The 21,189-nt window shown below is 38.3% G+C and overlaps 1 protein-coding gene across 1 annotated transcript; it reads right to left on the reverse strand.

The window, feature by feature from the left end:
* Nucleotides 1–2,937: 2,937 nt before the first annotated feature.
* Nucleotides 2,938–11,452, reverse strand: LOC134645951 (calpain-1 catalytic subunit-like). The gene is made up of 21 exons (XM_063499596.1): nucleotides 11,216–11,452; nucleotides 10,537–10,606; nucleotides 10,334–10,452; nucleotides 10,024–10,157; nucleotides 9,763–9,937; nucleotides 9,084–9,158; nucleotides 8,120–8,205; nucleotides 7,900–7,974; nucleotides 7,632–7,792; nucleotides 7,364–7,521; nucleotides 7,001–7,012; nucleotides 6,587–6,795; nucleotides 6,422–6,467; nucleotides 6,275–6,343; nucleotides 6,088–6,145; nucleotides 5,560–5,621; nucleotides 5,263–5,331; nucleotides 5,076–5,154; nucleotides 3,327–3,443; nucleotides 3,101–3,153; nucleotides 2,938–2,964 (listed from the first exon to the last, which is right to left on the reverse strand). Exons 1-21 carry the CDS (start codon nucleotides 11,450–11,452, stop codon nucleotides 2,938–2,940), a joined length of 2,091 nt encoding a protein of 696 aa, XP_063355666.1.
* Nucleotides 11,453–21,189: the final 9,737 nt, after the last annotated feature.

Below are 21,189 nucleotides of genomic sequence, written 5' to 3' on the forward strand. Positions count from 1 at the left end.
CAATAAATGAGGGACCACTGTAAATACTTTCTCTATGACTACTGTTTTCAACCTGTTAACATTTAATATTGTCTTGACAGAGTCAACTTATTCTGCAGCAGAGCCATCCCCTGTTGCTTCTCCTGGCTCCCCAGTCCCTGGTCCCTCCGCTCCTGCTGCTGCAACCACAGGTATGTAATTGTAGCAACAGATGTACAGCAAGCACTGATAACTTTTTACTCTGTTGGATTACCTTTACTAAATAACTACAACCGATCTGATTACATCCTGTTTTTTTTTTTCCGCCTTCTCATTCAGCCTTCTCATTTCTTTGTGTTGTTTTGTGCTGTGTTTTACAGGCCCACAGAGGAGGACAGCTCCGAGGGAGACGAGGGACAGGTCCCAGCACGGTCCATCAGCAGTGGAGCTGGCCATCCTGGAGTCCCTGAAGAGGCCACGCCAATCTCCAACGGAGCATTTCCTCCTCAGCCTTGTTCCTGCTCTGGAAAGCATGCCGCCTCACACGAGAGAATTTGTAAAATTTCAAATTTATAAATTAGTTTTTGAAAACAGCACAGCTGTGTTAAATTTGGAAACATTGGACCCTAGCAATCAGTAGTTTTCTGATGGGGCAGCAGGCTCTCCAGGGCAGAAACAATGTTCTTATTTTTCTCCTCCTTCTCCCTGAGGCTTTTCCACTTTAAGCTGGGTCCTTTTTATTCCTCTCTCTCTGTAAATAGTTGTATTTTATATATTTATGTTTAATGTTTTTCTGTTTGAGAATTTTAATATTATTTGAAATAAATTTTTGTAATGACTAATGTCTCAGTTCTACTACACAGCAAATATTGGCACACAGCTTGACACATGTAGAATTAATTTCATATTATGCTAATGAAAAAATATACTACTATATAGAAACATAGTGAAGACCAATTATTTAAGAGAATAAAGAGATGTTAGTTTATTTTGGAGTAGAGCTCCATTTATTAAGAAAATTTTAAAAAGGCAGGGTTGTGGGGAAGTCACTGGGTCTTCAAACAGGCTATTCTTTTGGCTGCCAAGACACTGCTCCCTCTGCCGAGAAGTGGGCCTGAACTTCTCCCTCACCAGGACAGGCTCTCTGGAGGAGTTGTTGGCTGCTACACGACCCAGGCCTTTTTTGAAAAATTAACCTGTGATAAGACTGCATATCAAGATAGAATTGTTATTATAATATAACTAAAGATGATCTGTTCACAATTTTATCTAGCTCTCAGTTTTAAAAAAGGCTGGTGACCCCTGTTATCGAGTCTGACAGGTGCAGGGATTATATACAAATATTCAACTGGTTCTATACCAGAATTAAACCAGGTCTAAAGAAAAAATCTTTTTAAAAAAAAGGAGTGAGTATCACTACAAAGATTAACCCACAGTGGTCCTCATACCACAGTTTGATATCAGCAAACATCGAGAGCATACATTGATATGACACCACAGCCATGCTATCATTGCAAACACTGATAACAGCATAAATCGAATTAAATCAGGACTTGATGAGACCTTTTGAGTATTATAAACAGTCGTCTTCATATCACAGTTTGCTATCAGTAAACACCGACGGCATTCATTGATAGCATACCACATCCATGTTAGCAGTATATAATCTGATAGTTTAGCATATATTAGCACAGGTATCAATAAAGGACTACCCTATTAAACACTTTTACTAACCGCAGGCAGATGAACAGGCGCTCTGCAGGTGGGATTGAGCGCCTGTAGTTGCTGTCTAGGTGGGCGATGCTTGGACCGACGCGGGACAGCAGCTCCCCAAACTGGGCGAGGGAAAGACGGTGGTACCGCTGAAAGCGGCCGTCATCCAGGCGCAGCTCCGGGAGCAAGTGGTGAAACTCACCAAATTGCTCACGCTTCTGGAAGACATGATGGACCCAGGTACGGCGAGGACGTCCTTTACGCCGCTGCTCTGCTCTCCACAGTAAATATAGAAGGGAGACTCGACAGCTGCCATCTTGCAAAGATACGGACTGGCACAACTTCCTCCCACATTTCCGGTTCACTTTGATGCGCGATTAATTCGCATTGGAAACGCGTCGAGGTGCGAATTTGCACGCGTCAAGTTAGGGGTGTCTGGCGCGTTTTGGTCGTGTCTATCGCGTTCTGTGTGAACACACCGTTAAGCATTCAATGTGATAAAGGGAAGCATCTATAAAAGTGTCTGGGTAAAAAAAACTCTCAAAGAAAAATCAAAGAAGGCAAATCTACAAAATGACACATGATTTTATTAAGAAAATGTAACTTTAACAGGCAGCTATGCAGCTAAATATATCAAAACCCACAAAACAAATGATAAGATTTTTTTTTTTTTTTTAAATCCCAGCTGCTGGAAAAAAGAAAATTGCTGAAGATCACAAAGGAAATGCTTTATTCAAAGAAGGAGAACGCAACCTCTCACTATTAGCATAGGATTGAAACTGACCCACTGAAGTTTGCTACTTCCTTTCCCCAATATAAAATGAATTTTAAAAAGCAGCTGATATAGAAAACTACATATAAAAACAAATGTACTAGTTAAATGTAACATTTTTTTTCTTTGAATTTCCATTTTCCTAGTTTTTGTACTTATCTTATCAGTTTAATTTCCCATCCACTTCATTCATTTTTGACTGATACAATAGTCCCATGTCATTCACTAACATCTGTATTTTGTTTCTATTATAAAACACAGATTGACAAGTTTGCAATAGTATTTACAAAAAAATGCAGTTATTCAGTCATTGACATAATATGCAGAGAGGCATAAGGTTTACAGCTTTATATGATAGTGTTTGTTATAGTTTCACATTATTGTGTTTAGTTGTTTCAAAGTAATAAAGTGTTATAGCTAATTCACAGAAAACAAGCTTTTGAAATATCTTCTTGTGTTTTCCAGATGAAACGTGCATCTGTCTTTCAGCTGGCTTAAGTGTACATGGAAACGTACATCCACTGAAAATAAGACAGAGATTATTTATTAATAACATTTAAGTATCACCATTTAAACTAATGCGTTTTCTTTGTACAAATATGTGTATTTAGATTTATTCATTCTTTTGCTCTGTCAGCACTAAAGTGACTTTATTACCTCTGACTCCTTGAGATTAATGGATTTTCCATCAGACAACTGTTTGAAGATTTCTGTTGAAGAACACACAACTTTGAGTTTAAAATGTACAAATCATGAACCTTAATCAAATCTTAGAAGCGAGAAAGATGTTTTCAACTGAAAAAAGTTTTCATTCTCACTGCATGAGATTTATTTTCAGCTATCTACACATCTACTGTTGTGATTTCTTCTCGGCTTCACTTACTCTTCATGCAGTCCAAGCGAATCATGAGACTGATGAAGCACTCCAGTGTCATGTGTCCAGAGGAGGCGCCATAGCGCAGAGCCATCAGACTGAGCATGTCATCTGCAACCTTCATTCCTGAAGAACACACACAGTCAGACTTCAGGAGACGTTTGCTGAGATATATGTACATACATACATATACATACTAGTGCTGTCAGCGTTAATCTCGTTAAAATGATGTTAACGCTATAGCGCCGTCCAGCCCCACGCACGGGTCAATCCGTGCTAACTTGCTAATGAAGATTTGTCGCGGTAATGTGGTTATGGCATCCATCCATCCATCTTCATCCGCTTATCCGAGGCCGGGTCGGTTATGGCAGTGGTTCCCAAACCTTTTTTTGCTGGACCCCCCTTTGTTTTACAAGAAAAATGTCCCCCCCCCCCCCCCCCCCCCCCCCCCACGCACAAACACATCCTCCAACCACACACACCCATATTTTGTTTTCAAACTCCATTGTGGTTTATTTCACACCTCAAACATTTAGTAAACAATTAAATAAATACAAGTAAACTGCAATAAATTACGGGTAGTAATAAAATACACTACTAATTCTTTTACGCTACGTCCACACCCACACGGGTATTTTGGAAAACACAGCCGTTTCTATGCCTTTGGGCCTTTCGTCAGCACGTAAACGGCGTTTTGAATCACCGAAAATGGAGATTTTTTTAAAACTCCTTCTTTTGCGTTTACGTGTGGACGAGGGATACACAGTTCGTCAGGCAACGTCAAAGGTATGTGCCCCTTTTCACGTCACGCTGTGAGCACGTTATTGTTTACATGAGATGAATTGCAGAATGGCAGCTAGAGACAAAATACTGTTACTGTTAATCTGACTATCTTCAGGTTTTACACGCTTACATATACACACACAGTTACTGTCCCTCCATTTAGAAAGGCAGAGGCGTCACGGTGTAATTATTTTACGTGTAGTTGTTTTTTTCCTGTGTAATAATATTCAACATTGCTATCAATGCTATCAAAAATGCCTCTCTGTGGAAATTGGTTTAAAAACATAAACAACTGTGGGATACTATTTCTGCGTGATTTGAACGGGGGAACAAATTACGGCAGGATCAGCCTGATATTATTTGTATCCCACTGTAACTTTACTGTATAAAGAGCTAACATCTCCAAAATGTCAGGAGTAGTTAGTCATTACAACAAGTGTTTGTGAACTAAAAATCCAGAATGTGGGATACTGTTTGTCCGTGATTTGGAGAGCCCAGCGTGTGCTCCCGACGCAGGGAAACTAATTCTGCAGGGGAGACCTACCTCGGCACTTGTGCAGGTGAAGCCAAAGGGCAGATATGCTTCACCATATTTTCTAGTCTTTGGCTTAGAATGAAGTTGGTTTGGAAACATATTCAGCGATGCTTCATCTCCTGCTTTGCGTTTGTGTGGGTGCCCCGTCAAAAACCTGTCCATTATGCTAGCAGTGTCCAAGTGTTCTTTTTTTTTTTTCTTTTCATACCGCCCCCCCCCCCCTGCAATGGCTCTGCGCCCCCCCCCCTAGGGGGCGGGCCCCACACTTTGGGAAGCTCTGGGTTATGACATTATCATCATTTTAACAAGATTAACGCTGACAGCACTAATATATACTAATACACACACACACACACACACACATATGTATGTATATATACATACATACATATACACACACATGTACATATATATACACACATATACCTATAAACATATACCTGAAGCTACAAATGCATTCCTCAGCTCACTCAGTGACAGCGTTCCTGTTTTTGAAACGTCGGTGAGGAAGAAAGTCTCCTGATAAGAGAAGAAGAAAAAAAAAAAAAAACTGATCAGGGAAAATCTTCACATCTATAGCAGATGTATTGATATATGTTTTAAGGCTGTTTTTTCTTTTTTCTTTACCTTGTATTTAGTGACCTTTTTCCACAGACGGACGAATTCCTCACTGTTTAGTTTGCCTGTGATTGACGTCTTTTAAAACCCACATTAAGGTAGTAAAGGGACATATTTTAGTCTGGTCTTTCAGATGAGTAATGCTGGTTATATCAACAGAAGAGCACTCAGGTTTGCTTACACATAGACTATTCTTCTGTTATGTACCTACACAGATTCATTGTTACTTTTCAACAGCTCAAAAAAGCAAACTACAAAGTTTCTTAATCTGCTTTTTGCAGTATTACATGTATTATAACAGGATACATCCATTAGAGCCACCATGCTGCGACAGGCATCAAGGCTGAACCCTCCAGATTTCATGTCTCCTAAATAAAACAGAGTTGAATTAGCAAAGAGAGTGTAGCACAATTGTCATCCACAGTATCCAGAGTCATAGACTGCATGTCGAAGTAGCCATAGCGACTAAGAAACCGAGGGTATTGCACACCATGCTGTATTACTGATGTTTACACTAATGTGGACCACAGTTTATTTGTATTAACTAAGACATTAAACTACTAATAAACCAATAAGTTAGAGTCATATTCTCATAAACCAGAGTTTGCCAGAGTCCGATGAAGGCTTACAGGAAATAATACTGGTTTATAAATTTGACGGGTCAGACCTGGAAACTACGCTATATGAAGAAAAGTATTCACAGGGCTCCAAACCTCCTCTGGCATTAACATCAGCACAAAAACTGTGCACAAGGAGCTTCATGGAATGGGTTCCCATGGCCAAGCAGCCCCCGTACTTTTAAATTGAGCTTGACAGAGTTTTTAAAGGCCAAACCTTTCAGGATGTTTTCATTTAGAACCCTCTGGAGCTGCTCAGCATCCACTTCTTCATACTGAAACATTAATTGATTTGGTTTACTACCTGACACATTGCACAGACTTTAGACACATAATGCCATATACACTTGTAATAATGCAGTAATGTGGCTAATATTATTAGCAAAAAGATCTTTTTTAATTACCTTGTCAGAGTATTGACGGAAGAATGTTTTCTTGTTTTCATCATCCTGATGGTTTTTTACTTTTGTGACCTGACGAGTCAACAGTTCGCATTAATAACACATAAACAGCAAAATAACATGGACACAATTAAATGATTTGTTACAAACCTTTTCAACTGGCTCATATTTCTGCTCATTTGCATTTGAATTCTCACTGTGGGGAGATAGACCAATATACATTACTTTCATAGAAATCAATTGTAATGTGTCAAATGCAAATTTTGTTTTAAAATGTTTTTATGTCATATCTTCAGACATCGAGGGTGAGCATACTAGCAACATGTCTCTTCTCTTGAGTGGATGGTGAGGATGAAGGAGGCTGTCTCGTTGGGTTTGAAGGTGGATGGCACAATCAGGTATTCACCGGGCTTCAGCATAAGGAACTCTATCACCTCACGGGCATTCATGTATTTATCACTCCGAGCATCAGGCAGATGGGTGTTGAAGAACGTTGCTGGAAACTTCCCACTTTGCGTTTTGTACTAAAATTATTCAAAGTGATATTTCAGCTCCCCAATTTCATTTGAAGAAGTTTCTGAAGTGCGTACAGCCATGTCAACTTTAAGGTTTTATGTATCAGCACATACAGATACACAGAACCTTAATAGTGAAAGACTGTGTACTTTCCTTTTCACATCACCATATATGTGTATTATAAACATGAAATAGAATAAATTAGCTTCTTACGTCTTCGGACACCTTGAAGGACGTCAGATGAATTTTGTTCATGTTGGGAATAAATAATAATTCAGTTAGTTGCCATTTCAACATGTGCACAGCCACTGTATGAATGCTTGGACAGCATATTAAAGCTTGGCTTGCTAACAAAATGTTTTCTAGCCTACAAATAATTTTTATGTTGTAGTTAATTATTGATCTGTCATTTTCTGCATTTAAACACCACATTATTATCGTTGTTTCCATATTACGATACAAGTTCTGACAATGGTTAAATACATTTTCATGCTCTGAAAATGTCAACTTCAACATGGTTTTTGTTTTCAACATAGTTATGCGTGTATGAATGATATGACAAAGAGAAATATTTACCAAATACACAGCAAAACCAATGTGGAGGTTCTGCACCAGGCGTCTGTTCCTCTTGTCAGGCTTTTGCATGAGAGACACTAGGATGTTTTTCTCCCCATTGGTCTCTGAGTTTTCACCTACGACCTTAATTCGATACTGTGGATTTGTCCAGAAAGTGTCTGGAGGACATAGAGGAAAAATATGTTTTATTTACATGAATTGAAGATTAAAACATTATGTTCTGCTGAACATTTAAACACTTACATTCCAGTGTATACTATATAATTACCTCTGTTATTTATGCAGCCTCCAGCAGTCGTTCCAGCAACCCACCGACCCTCGTACACAGAGGTCTTCCACTGAGCAGAGGATTTTCCATCTATGAAGTCTGGTTTCAGGCCACAGATGTCAAGATCTGTGTAGAACTTACAGAAATCTTCAAAAGTCATCCTGTTAATAAAATCAGGTAGATTTTCATTCATAATTTATTTAGATGTGATGTCAAAGTATAAAACACTAAGCTTATGACATAGTACAAAGTGACTATATTTGCTTACCAAAACTCTCCATCATCGGCCACTGAAAGGCACATTTGGCGGTCTTGAGAACTCACAGTGTCCCACATGGGGGACCTTAAAGATAGTATTTTAGGTAAGAGATGACACATTATGTTGGTAATTTTTATCTAGAGTTGCATATTTAGAAGAAAAATATTCTAGAAGGAAATTGAGGTTAATGGCATTTTGTGAAACAGTACCAAAGCTGATTACTGCTTACCGATCACTCCAGTCTCCTACCCACTCTCCTTTGCCCCAGGGGTTCCACAAACGGATCAGCTTCACAACTTTTCCTTGGCTAATAAGCTGGCAGCAGACAACAGAAAAATCACAGTTATTGGTTCGATGCATGCTAAATCATCCAGGTAAGTAACATCAATCAACAAAAGGTTGATTCTGTTCATCTGGACGTAACGTTTTCAGTGCAAGAAACGTTTCATCACGCATCCAAGTGACGTCTTCAGTCTCAGCTGACTGCAGGTTTCCCCAATCTTATAAACAGTACATTTGCACAATGACTGAAACTAGCATCACTGAATGAACAATCGGCTGGGAACACTGGTTTGAGGGGGAGTCAAGGAGGCCATTTACGTGAAAAGAGAAAGACCATCTGTTAATCGAGGAGGGGGCCTAAGGGTGCATCTTTCACCATCTTACAATGTTGTGATTTCAGCCATTCCCCAACTCTCTGTGGATGGTACTCATGACCACTGATCAGTGGGCTTTGATCAGTAGTTAGTCAATGCTCATGAGAATTTGCATATTAATGATCAAGGAACTGATCTCAGAGCCCATTGTTCATTCAGTGGTGCTAGTTTCAGTCATTGTGCAAATGTACTGTTTATAAGGTTGGGGAAACCTGCAGTCAGCTGAGACTGAAGAAGTCACTTGGATGAGTGACAAAACGTTTCTCCCATTGAAAACGCTACGTCCAGATGAACAGAATCAACCTTTGGGACACATTATTGTTGTATTTAAATGTATGCTCCAAGGTTTTTAAATCTCCCCTAAACATTTTTGTCCAATATGTCAGGAGCTTGTTTTTGCTGTAATTCTTCCTACACTGCATACTGTAATACTACGTGATAGCATTCCTTTTATTGCTGTAATCTTACCAGGGAAGTGTTATTACTGTAGATTTACTGTACAATAACTGTGATTACTGTGCAGTTATGAGTCTTTACCTCTTTAACCCCTGTCACAGTGTAGGCGTGCCCTTGGACCAGTCCATTTGGCAAAACTGTGTTAGCAGATGTTTCCTACAATCAAGGAACATTGGTCATTGTAAAAGAATAAAAAATAAAGACTTCAGATACAATAATATTATTAGAAAAAAGTGACTGCAAAGTTTGGTTATGGTGACTTAAAGCAAATTTCAACATTTTGGGAAACTTTGTCTTCATAAAAGGTGCTTCTGGCAGTCAATCAACGGCTTCACAAAAAACTTAAAATAGATTTTGAACTTTCAGAGTAAGTCAAAACAGTCTTCTAGTTCCAGGATTTTCATTCCCAATTAAGCAGTCCCAAAGTGCATGCTAACTTGGGTTGTATTTGTGCAATATTGGTTGATTATGCCATAAATGTAACATTATCATTACGTCATTGATTTAGTTTTATAGATTTTAGGCAATATGATACCAGTTTTATCGGTAGATAATGAAGTGCAGTCTGAGTGGAAAACACAGACTTTGTTATAACTCACCTCAAAATGCATAAAATGTTTGTTAAAATGTCAAAACAGTTTCACAGCATCTCTAATCTGTACTAACACTAATCAAGTCCTCTAAGCCCTTTTTTGTAGTTGGAGAACAATCTCCCTGAATAAGCTCAGGCTGTTTCTGAGTTCTGTTTTTTTGCGCTTACCCCTTGAGGTGTACCACAGCCCATCAATGTGTTGGATTTGCCAGCTCTGCATATCAGCCCCCACACATCTGAACTGGCGTCCGACAGCTGGACGCACATGTGGACGCCACCGGTGAAATCCATCATAGCCTCTGAAGGAGTTCCAGAAGTCATGTCGGTGTAGGAACCACAAACCCTGACAGAAGTAGATAATATTTTTCACAGATCCCCAACATGTAACTTGTTCACTGTATATCGGATAAATCATGTTTCTTTGCATACTTGGCATAAGCTTTCTCCAGCAGAGCAGGCCAGAACTCATTTGGATCTTTGGAGTGAACAAAGATTAGTCTGCCATTGATCGTCGGCAACTTGTCATCAATGACGACGTCCACCCACCGCCCGAATCTCCAGAACTAAAATAAAGATACAATTGTTTTGTGAGCTTATTCTGTTTCATGAAATTTGATCATTAGAGACAAAATAATCCAAACTCTGTGAAATAAACAGCTTTTAAGTTTTAGTTTAGTGAGAAAAAACAGTTAAAGATAATAATTACTTCTCTTATTCTGATAGTTTAATGAATGTTTACCCTGAAGTGAAAAATGCCACAGTAGTTCTCTTTGATTGTTTGGTCGAGCGGAACAACTTGTTTAAAGATGTGATTCTGGAAAGTCAGTGCGCCGATTGATGCAAGAAACCAGCAGTTTCCTGTTTAACAACAACAAAAAAGAACAATCAGGACTGCAGGCAGATACAAGAGTGTAAATATTAGGAGTGGAGAAATGACCCTACCAAGTACACCTTGACCAAAGTCAAATCTGGAGACGCCATCAACCACAAATTCAGCATCAGGAGCAATTTGCTGTAAAACAGGGAGTCAGTTTTCAAATTTAAGGATTCCTTCACTCATTTCCACTTTTACTTAATGTATCCGATGATTCCCAAATTTGAGAGGTTTGGGTCTCAGTGTGAAATATGAAACTCTTCCATGGCCCTTAATTCACACCTTCACAAGCTTAAATATCAGGATTAATTTAATTATTGTCACAGCCACTAGAGGGCACTGTTACAGTGAAAATTTCACTTCTTGGTTCATAAGAAGAGCTAGTTTCACAATCTCAAATGCAGTGGGGCAAAGGTGGAAAAAAAAATTCTATTTTGTTTTCTAAAATTCTAAAATGAATTATTAGCTCATGTCTAGCTGTCTAGTTTTGCATGTCAAGCTTGTTTTGGGCAACCAGTTTTATTTTGAAATGTTAAGCATTATTGTTAGTCGTGTACTGGGACTGTGTGAATTGAAGAACACAACTCATTCAAACACTTTTGCAATCTGACTGCAGAAAAATGTCATTAGCAGAAAATTTAAACTGAATCACTTGCAGTGAAAAAGGGGGAATCAGTCCCCGGCTGATTAAACATTTAGATGTGATAGAGCATCTAATGTGCAATTTAAACATCTTTAAATACTCACGGCAGGTCTTAGCCACTTCACGCGGGCCAGGTCGGAGGGCGTCAGTATCCCCTGGCCAATAGACTTTGCATCAGGGGGGAACATGTCATCGAGGTACCTTACTCCTTTGATTAGACAGTACTGCTTCAGGTTCTTGAAGTCTTGGTTAAAGAACCTTTCAGGGTTGGAGATGCTCCCATATCCCTTCTGCTTGTGACGAGCCTCCATAATGTTCAGGCATGCACCAGGAAGAGGCATTGCTGCAGTGTTTGTGTCTGTTTTCAAGAAGTTGGCATATAAATTTGATAGATTAGTATAATAAATGATATGCTACAAAGAAACAATGTCAGCTCAAATTCTAACAGTAAAATTAAATTCTTCTTAAAATGAACAGTACACTCCTCAAACCTCTAGGGTGATTATCAGTCTACTCCACCTCCAGATTACAACCAGTAAATTATGTTAAATATTTTCTTTGTAACATAACTTTAGATATTAAAAATGAAGCTTGGTTGATGTAAGAATTGATGTAAGCACTGGGTTTTGCTTTGGGTTATTTTGTTACAATTAACATCGAGGAAAAAAAAGTAAATGCCAGAAAAACATCATATAGTCTGTCATTTCATATATTTAAATGTCATATAAGACAATTTTATTCTTCTTCGCTTGTGTTTAAATTCAGTATTTCAGAAAAGGTTATTTGTAGGCATGCTTCTTTATGTATGAAAATCTCTGCCCGCACAAAACACGTACATACAAATTACAAATTTATTAGACCACCACCCAGTGTAACGTTTATGCCACAGCTGCTCTAAATTAACAGTATTAGTAAATACCGAAATCATGTTTTATGTTTCTGTAACCAACTGTATGTGTAGCCTCTTTAATCAAAATAGTATTTTTAAAGCTGTTGTTATCCATTAATTTTCATATTTGGGTATACAACTGTAATTTTATTTTAATTTGCCTAATAAATAATAATATAATACTAAGTAATTTCTAAAAACACATTTTCATTCTTGTTATGATAGATGGTCTAATAAATTTGTTAAGCACTGTATGCCCATTTGCTTTTTAGGAAGCTGCTCAGCTCATGCTTAATGTTTATATTGACTATAGCTGCTACTACTAATAATATTAATAGAATTAACAAAAAACAATATACATACTGAGATTAAAGTGGTAGACATTTAGAGGAAATTACCTAAGATTTAACTCAGTTTTATGAGCCGTTTTTTGCAAGCTAACAGTCTGCAACAGCACAAGTGCAGCACCTGTTCTAATAGATACAGGTGACCCATAATGATACAGGTGGGTCGCCTATATATAAATATTAAAAACATTGCTTGGGGTTTTTTTTCTTTTAAAAGAAAAAGAAAAATAACTGCAACTTAAAATAAAATATATATGAAATGCCCATATAGTAATAATATTTAATGAGACGATGAAATTAATAAAAACCAAACAAAACCTAACACTAAAAATAAATAGAAAAGCAAAACTATAATAACTGTGATTTGAGTCATTAGTCCTAAAATTGTTAAACAAACATCTTACCTGAACGAGTCACGAAAGAGGAAGCGTGTTGTTTAGTAGATACAGAGCAGGTCTGCAGGTAAGAGTGGACAGGCTTCAGTCTTATATAATTTCCCAAATCCCCTAAATCAGCCAGGACAGGTTGTGGCTCCTCCTTACCTTACTATGCAAATTTCACTTAAACAAACTCCACCACTTTCCTTGGAATTACTCTGGAACCTGCAGAGTAAGTTTAATTGGTGTTTACACAGAAGTCATGTTAGTTCTTTTTCATTCTTAATGTACAGGTGTGATGCCCTGTATACAGCTTTCTGATTTTTATTTAAAATAACCCAAAGGTTTGCTTGACTTCAGTGCAAATATGTAACTCTGTTGTTGTATGTTGTCTGCTAAATATACAGTATATTTTAGATGTTTGAACAACCTTGAGTAAGTTTGTTTAAACTTATAGGGCTGCCATGGTAGTTGGCATCCACTTTATTTTTGGTTTCTTCGAGCATCTGTTCATGTTAGAACTTGTAACTACACAAAGATTTTGTGGCTGACAGTTAAATCTTTTTGCCTCTAAGGTGTGTGACTACTGTAGAACAAGAAGCCGTTTATTTTGATGTTGATAAGTAAAAAATTCACTAACATAATAACTGACTTCACCATTTAACTGCACGCCAAGATATTTTTGCTGATGTACATGTGCAGTAAAAGATACTGATGTTACTTGCTTAACAAAGATTTACTATATGATATATTTAAATATTTACAGACGTGGACAAAACTGTTGCTACCCTTTGGTCAATGAAAGAAAAACTCACAACGGTCACAGAAATAACTTTAATCTGACAAAAGTAATAAATAAAAATTCTATAAATGTTAAACAATAAAAGTCAGACATTGCTTTTCAACCACACTTCAACTGAATTATTTAAAAAATAAATACATGAAACAGGCCTGGACAAAAATGATGGTACCCACAACTTAATATTTTGTTGCACAACCTTTTGAGGCAATCACTGCAATCAAACGATTCCTGTAACTGTCAGTGAGACTTCTGCACCTCTCAGCAGGTATTTTGGCCCACTCCTCATGAGCAAACTGCTCCAGTTGTTTCCGGTTTGAAGGGCGCCTTTTCCAGACTGCATGGCTCATAGAAGGCCACTTTAAAATAGTCAATGTTTTCCTCTTAGCCATTCTTGGGTGTTTTTAGCTGTGTTTTGGGTCATTGTCCTGTTGTAAGACCCATGACCTGCGACTGAGACCAAGCTTTCTGACACTGGCCAGCACATTTCTCTCTATAATCCCTTGATAGTCTTGAGATTTCATTGTACCCTGCACAGATTCAAAACCCTGTGTCAGATGCAGCAAAGCAGCCCCAGAACATAACTGAGCCTCCCCCATGTTTCACCGTTGGGACAGTGTTCTTTTCTTGATATGCTTCATTTTTCCTTCTGTGAACATAGAGCTGATGTGTCTTGGCAAAAAGTTCCATTTTTGTCTCATTTGTCCACATGACATTCTCCCAGAAGCTTTGTGGCTTGTCAACATGTAGTTTGGCATATTCCAGTCTGACTTTTTTATGATTTGTTTTCAACAATGGTGTCCTCCTTGGTCGTCTCCCACTTTGGTTCAAACAACGACGGACGGTGTGCTCTGACACTGATGTTCCTTGAGCATGAAGTTCAGCTTGGATCTCTTTAGAAGTCTTTCTGGGCTCTCTTGTTACCATTTGGATTATCTGTGTCTTTGATTTGTCATCAATTTCCTCCTGCAGCCACGTCCAGGGAGGTTGGCTTAAGATAAGATAAAGGATTTCAAGAGAGACAGACTTTCCTTTGGCACCTGAGCCACAAGGGCAGTGCTCTTCTGTGGGCAGAAAAGGTACCAGACGATGGTGTAGAGACGCAGCAAAAGAGGGAAAGAGGGAGGTTTCACTAAACAGCTCATGCCTGATTGAAATATCCTCCCTCTTAGTCCCATGGATCTTAAATTTCGAAATGACATGTGCAACTGTAGTCACAGGAACCTCTAGCTGCTTGGAGATGGTCTTATAGCCTTTACCTTTAACATGCTTGTCTATGATTTTCTTTCAAATCTCCTGAGACAACTCTTTCCTTTGCTTCCTCTGGTCGATGTTGAGTGTGGTATACACCATGTCACCAAGCAACACAGTGACTACCTGGAGTCCTATATATAGGCACACTGACTGATTACAAGATTGTAGACACCTGTGATTCTGATTAGTAGTGGCCACACCTTGGATTAACATGTCCCTTTGGTCACATTATTTTCATTCTTTTCTAGGGGTACCATCATTTTTGTCCAGGCCTGGTTCATGCATTTATTTTTAATTCAGTCAAAGCATGGTTGAAAAGCAATGTCTGACTTTCATTGGTGAAGATTTATAGAATTTTTATTTATTATTACTTTTGTCAGATTAAAGTTATTTCTGTGACCATTGTGAGTTTTTCTTTCATTGACCGAAGGGTACCAACAATTTTGTCCAAGTCTGTGTATTATAGGAGAGGCTGACTTATGGAGCTTCTCTGAAATCTCACTTGAGACGAGCATGTGGGCATGTGCTTCTTTTTAAAACAATCCCGTTCCATTTTGCAGGAGTTGAAGTTTTTCAACATTAAATTAAAGGCTGCTTTGAATAACAGGAGGAGGCCTGCATAGGCAGCCAGATAAAACTGTGCAACAAATATTGGAGATTCCTCAGGCTCCTCAGTTCCTCCTACTATAATACAACCACAGACAAAGAAAAGCATGTAACATATTACATACGCAAGCCAAAATGGAGCAGCAGTGAAAAAAGCTTGACTCTAGTTTCCAGGTGTTATAGTGGCATAACAAGCCAAAATCATCACCACTGTGGCCAAACATCTACACTTTGGTCTCTTCTCAACAAAGGACATTGTTACTGAAGTCTTGTGGTTTGATCAGATACGACTTTGCAAACCTAAGCAGAACCTGCACAGACATCAGAGTCCAATCAGCGTCATGCCCGCCTTCTTGGAGCCAGTCAGCCTCCACTCTGCATGCTTTAAATGTCAGTGCTCTTCCATCCATCTCTTTAGACATTCCCTTATGGAATCCACCTCTTTCCCACCTCCACCTCACCGGAGTCACTCAGAGCTCCATCCAAGCCTCCATCTTCATCTTCACTACCACCGGCATCTATAACTTCGGGGTGTCCTGGAGTACTTTCTTTTGACCATGAATGTAATGATGCATTTGTTATTATAAACTTGAATCTTAATAAAAAACATAATTTTTTGTTAGAAACATGTGAGACCCTAAAAAAAACCCCAAAATAAATAAAATAAATGTAAAATAAAAAGTGTTCTGCTTCACTGAAAATAAAAACTGTCTTTATGTGACTGCGATTATTTCCCCCCAAGGCCTTTTAAACATCACTTTCCTTGGAACTGAAAGTTAAATGAATTATGACCACATGCTTGTTTTCACATGCACTGCTGAACAAACAGGTTACAGAATTTGATGTGCATAAAGTCTTTAGGGAGCAAACCCAATATACAAGGGACTCTCAAAAGGGCAGCTGAAAGAAGAAGTAGTTGTTATTGCGGTAAGCTACATCCTCTCTAACAAAGCCAGCGCTCCTGAATGTCATCAGCTCAAACAATCTAGTTTTCTTTTGAGGAAACAGTCTTCTTGCAAAAAGCCCACTGATGAGTTGTGGTAATAATTCTAAGACAGTTCTTAGACTAACCAGTTTTCTACCTTTTTCTTCTTTGTTTTCCAATAATAAAGCTTATTTGTTCCTCTCTCAGCTCGACTCCTACTAAGCACTCTTTACAGGCCACAGCTCTGTTCTCCAACACTCCCCACTGCACGCACCGGCTTGTTGCCTGTGATGTCAATCCGAGGAAACAAACTGTCTCATATTATTCTTGGTAGGAAACCCCCTCTTGTTGTATTTTAACATCCCTTTTTATTTATCCTGATTTTCTGACCATATACCCCTTCAATTTCGTTTTTTTTTTAAAGAAAAAAAACAAAACAAAAAACAAATGTGATGAATAAACCGCACTACCTGTAACTACAAGATAACCAGAAGAGTACATGGTTAGGTTACTTTCACACCATAAAAACCTGTTAAGAGGCAAACCTCTCCCATGCATCCTTTTTACCACAGTTTCACGTCAGTGTTGAAATCAGCAAAGCTGCACTTGAATGTCTCATCTGTTCTGGATGTTGAAGGATTCCTCTCACTGGCCACAATTTCCCCATTATATATTTCTTTTTCACCACACTGACCCCAGGGAGTGGATTGCTTATATACAGTATTTCTAGGTGTACAGGTGAAGTTAACACTTGCATTATTGTAAGCCAGTGTCAATGTTAAGGCCTAAATTGCCATTAGAATATTGTAATTAGCAGGATAACTGCAATTATAAACTAAAACTTTTTATCAGAGTGTGAGCCTGTCAGTGAGCAAAAACTCCTTATCCAGCCTGGCCACCTGAGAAGAGTTACTTTGTTTCCTTAAGGAGGCCAGAGGTTAAAAACTCAGCAGTCAGGATATGGGAATTTCTATAGAAAGGGGCATCTGTACTTTCACACCTTTGCTAATGAGTTAATCTGAAATTTGTGGTAAACATAGATTCTATATCATTCTTTTGCACGTTTTACCATGTTCAGTCGAACCGCCTCTACCTGCAAATTTAGGATAGGTAAGTTGGCAAAGCAAAGCACATTTCCAGTTTATTTATTCAGAAGTCATTCTTGTATGATAGCATCATTGTATGGGCTATCACGTTCAGATCCTTACAAGTGATGGGGAAAAATGAAACTAAATTACTGGTGTCATGTTAAGACCTGCCTATGGCTGTACAAGAAAATCTGCTGAAACACTTTACAGTGATCAACAAAGATGAAGAAACTAAACTAAGATAACTAAGATAAGGATGCAGTCAAATGCCGATGTCTCCAAGGCCAAATTATCAAACAAAATCAACCCATTCCCAAGAAAATAGTTTATTAATTAAAAAGAAGGTAATGGTGAATTTCCCATCTAGTGAGAAGAAAAAGGAGTAGAATAGGCAGCAATGAAAAGGACAGGAGCCCTCATAAAAACCTATAATTTAAGTGTTATTTTTACTTATTTAATTGTTGGTTATTAGTAACTGAATGTGATGCACTGTTATGTTTACAGAGAGAAACATATGTTTGGTAAGTGCACTCGTACAAATAATGAGGACTTTAATCAAACAGGAAAATATAATTAGCCGCCCAAAAGGGAAAAGAGAGAAAACTGTAATGGCAAAGCAGATGATGCTGTGATGCTCAGACCTGTAGTCTAGGTTACTGCTTTAAAGACACTTGTCAGTCCCAAATTTCAAATAGGCATATCTTCTTTAAATTTAACAAGTCTGACTTCTGAGCTTTTTTCCCTCTTGTGATAGTAGCTAGCTGGCAGTGCCAAAATGATTTATTATTTTTGTAGCTACTCTGTTCTACGGGTAAATCCCAAAAAGTTGATTCTGTTCATTTGGACGTGGAAGAAACGTTTCATCCCTCATCCAAGTGACTTCTTCTGAAGCATCAAGACATCTGTGGGTGGAGCTCATTTTATAATAGTTTGTTATTGTAATAGGTTTGCGTAATGCCATGAGTTTGAATTTGTTTTGTTCACACTAAACAACAAGCAAGTGAGATTAATAGAGATACGGCAACATGGTCAAGCTTGTCTCCAAATTCCTAGTCATTTCATTAAATTATGTTTTTGTTTATGTTTAATACGCAGCGGACCATGAAGACCACTCTACCCACATTTTAAAACAGAGCTTCTAAAACATGAAGTCAAAAGATATCTAAAAATGTCAGTTCAAAAATCTGTGCATGCTTTCAAGAGTCCTGTATGAGAACTCTTATGCCACTCAAGGAAAATCATATTTTTTAAGCTACAACATCAGTTTGACATTAGAAAAGGAAACACCAAAGACTGTGGGCTTTGAAATGTCTTGAACTGAAGCAGAATATTTCATTCAAACACACAATAGGTGTTCACAAACGGGAAAAACATTAAAATCTTCTGAGAATTATTCTCTTTTACTCATGCCTAACGTTGTGTTGGTCTTACATTCATCAGTCATCAGGCGATGGTCTGATTTTATAAGCTATTTCCAGTCAAACTGGTACCACTTCTCTTTAAAGTGTTCCCAGAAGCGATCATTAATCTCTTGCCAAAGACATGCCAAAAACAACAACAACAACAACAGGTTTTGTAGGCTGTTGACTTCAGAGGCCATTCGGTTGTTTTTGTTGATTCTCTCTCAGTTAACAGGTGTCACTGATGGTATCTTCACTGAAATGAACAATATCTAATTAGACTCTAGCTAGAGACCTGGACATTTCTGATAGAAGCCAGTAGAGGGCAGTAAAGGAAATGATGGTGATCACACAAGAGAAGGTTGGGTCTGTAAAGACCTAAAATCATACATTAAACAACTCCTTGTTTATCAGAAACGATGTGATAATACACAAAAAAGTCTTTGGTGGAGGAAAAATAATTTTACTCAAATATTTTAACGTCACAATCAGTGATCTGATTGCTGACAGTATTAACATGTACTCCATTCTCTTTGACTTCACTGAAGTGGTGCAGTGCTGCTATGCCCCAGTGTGATGGCTAACCCATATTGTGCAGAACTAGAAGGTCATTAATGCTTTAATCTCTTACAGACTATAAGGAGACTATGACGATTGCAATGCACATTATTCTGACATCAGCAGGGAAAGCCTATGAAAACTGCGCTTCCTTCAACATCAGAATCTTAAATGTTGTGAATCGTGCCTACAGTTTGCCAACTCCTCTGTGATGTCCCAGTGCAGGATTAGAAACTTCCTTATGGCTGCTAATTTTTGACTGAACATCAAAGGTGACGTGGTCTTTGCAGAGCCCTCAGCAGGCTAAGTCATTGATAAACAAAAGGTTTACATAGGTTATGTTTTCTATTATGTTTTCAAAATGTAATTGAACTTGAATTTCAGGTAAATGTTGTTTTGTTTTTCGTTTTTCATTTCTTCCTGTAATTACAATACAGTAATTGTATAAGTGAGTATGGAGGCCGGTGGAGGGAATAATGTTCCAGTGGTGATGCTGTGTAATTTCCTGCCTTTAAACAAACACACTGACTAATATTCTAGATAACATAACATGGCAATAAAAGATATGAAATTAAAGGTATAACCTAACCAGCTCTTCCTTATTTGTAGCCGTCTCAGAATAAAGTTGGCACATGAATTACAGCTGTTCTGTTAACCTTAAATTAAATGTTCAATCACAAAGAGTTGAAAACATACTCACCTGTTTTGCTTGTGTCTCCTTTAGTGCTCCCAATTCCGAAGAACTTCATGTGTTTGCTGTGTTTCTTTAGCAACCACAGCTGTCATCACATTTTCCCTAGAATAAGTGTAACTTACCTTGCACAGATTCCTGAGCAGAGGTTCCAGCAGGTTATCAGCTCATAAAGCTCAGTTTGTCCTGCCCTGACAGGTGCAATGAATCTCTGACTGAAGGAGCTGTCAGTCAGCGTGAACATGCCTAAAATGCAAAATCTGGAGATTGCTTTTTTGAATGAAAAAAAATGCTCACTGAATATTGTGTTATTTGCAATATTTGCAAGTTGGGGCAAGTTTCTACCATCTTTTATCACCTGGTACAGTTTATCCATCATAGCCTTTGATTGCTTTGATCGAGGATGGAAGTCTAGCCAATACCACAGATGACATGGAGAATCATATTCTGGTTCTCAAATACTTTCTTACTTACAGTTAAGTCTTTGCTTAGCAGGAGATAATGGAGGATAATAGGACAAATGTGCTGTCAACCCAAGAAATAGTGTCACTATAGGTCATGGTTCCTGTAAAAGTAAATAACCCGAGTTACCAACCTCCCTTCACAAACAAAACTGTGCCATGCTGTCAGCACCTACTGGGGTGATTTTATCCAAGTCATGAGGAAGCCTGTTGTTTCCTCAGACTTTTTAAATAGCAGACTCCATGTATGGACTTATATTTTACTCAGAGTGTTCTCTGTTTAGCTGCTCTAACTAACTGCTGACATGGCCACCAAGTTTTCCACCACTGGATATCTGAAGGTTTGTTAGCGACTGCTCTGTTATTAATCATATCCTTCACTCTGAACGCCTTCCGTGACATTAATATTGAGAACACTTAACACTTTAGAAATGTTTTCATACCGATGTGTGCGTCAGCCTCTCCAGAGAGCTCTTTTGACTTCATTGAACTGATTTTGCCCTGACCTTATGTACATTGTGCCAGGCTAAATGTTCTTGCACAATATATCTTGGACTCCAGCCAAGTTTGTTAGCAAAGTAAACAGGATACATCTGGCACACAGTTTTTCATCCCACAGGAATGCATGTTTTTACTTTGTCTTGATGAGTTGTTAAGTGTCTGAGATGGTGTAAATATCTTCG

The sequence above is a fragment of the Pelmatolapia mariae genome, linkage group LG16_19, assembly GCF_036321145.2.
Source record: "Pelmatolapia mariae isolate MD_Pm_ZW linkage group LG16_19, Pm_UMD_F_2, whole genome shotgun sequence".
Taxonomy (NCBI): Eukaryota; Metazoa; Chordata; class Actinopteri; order Cichliformes; family Cichlidae; genus Pelmatolapia; species Pelmatolapia mariae.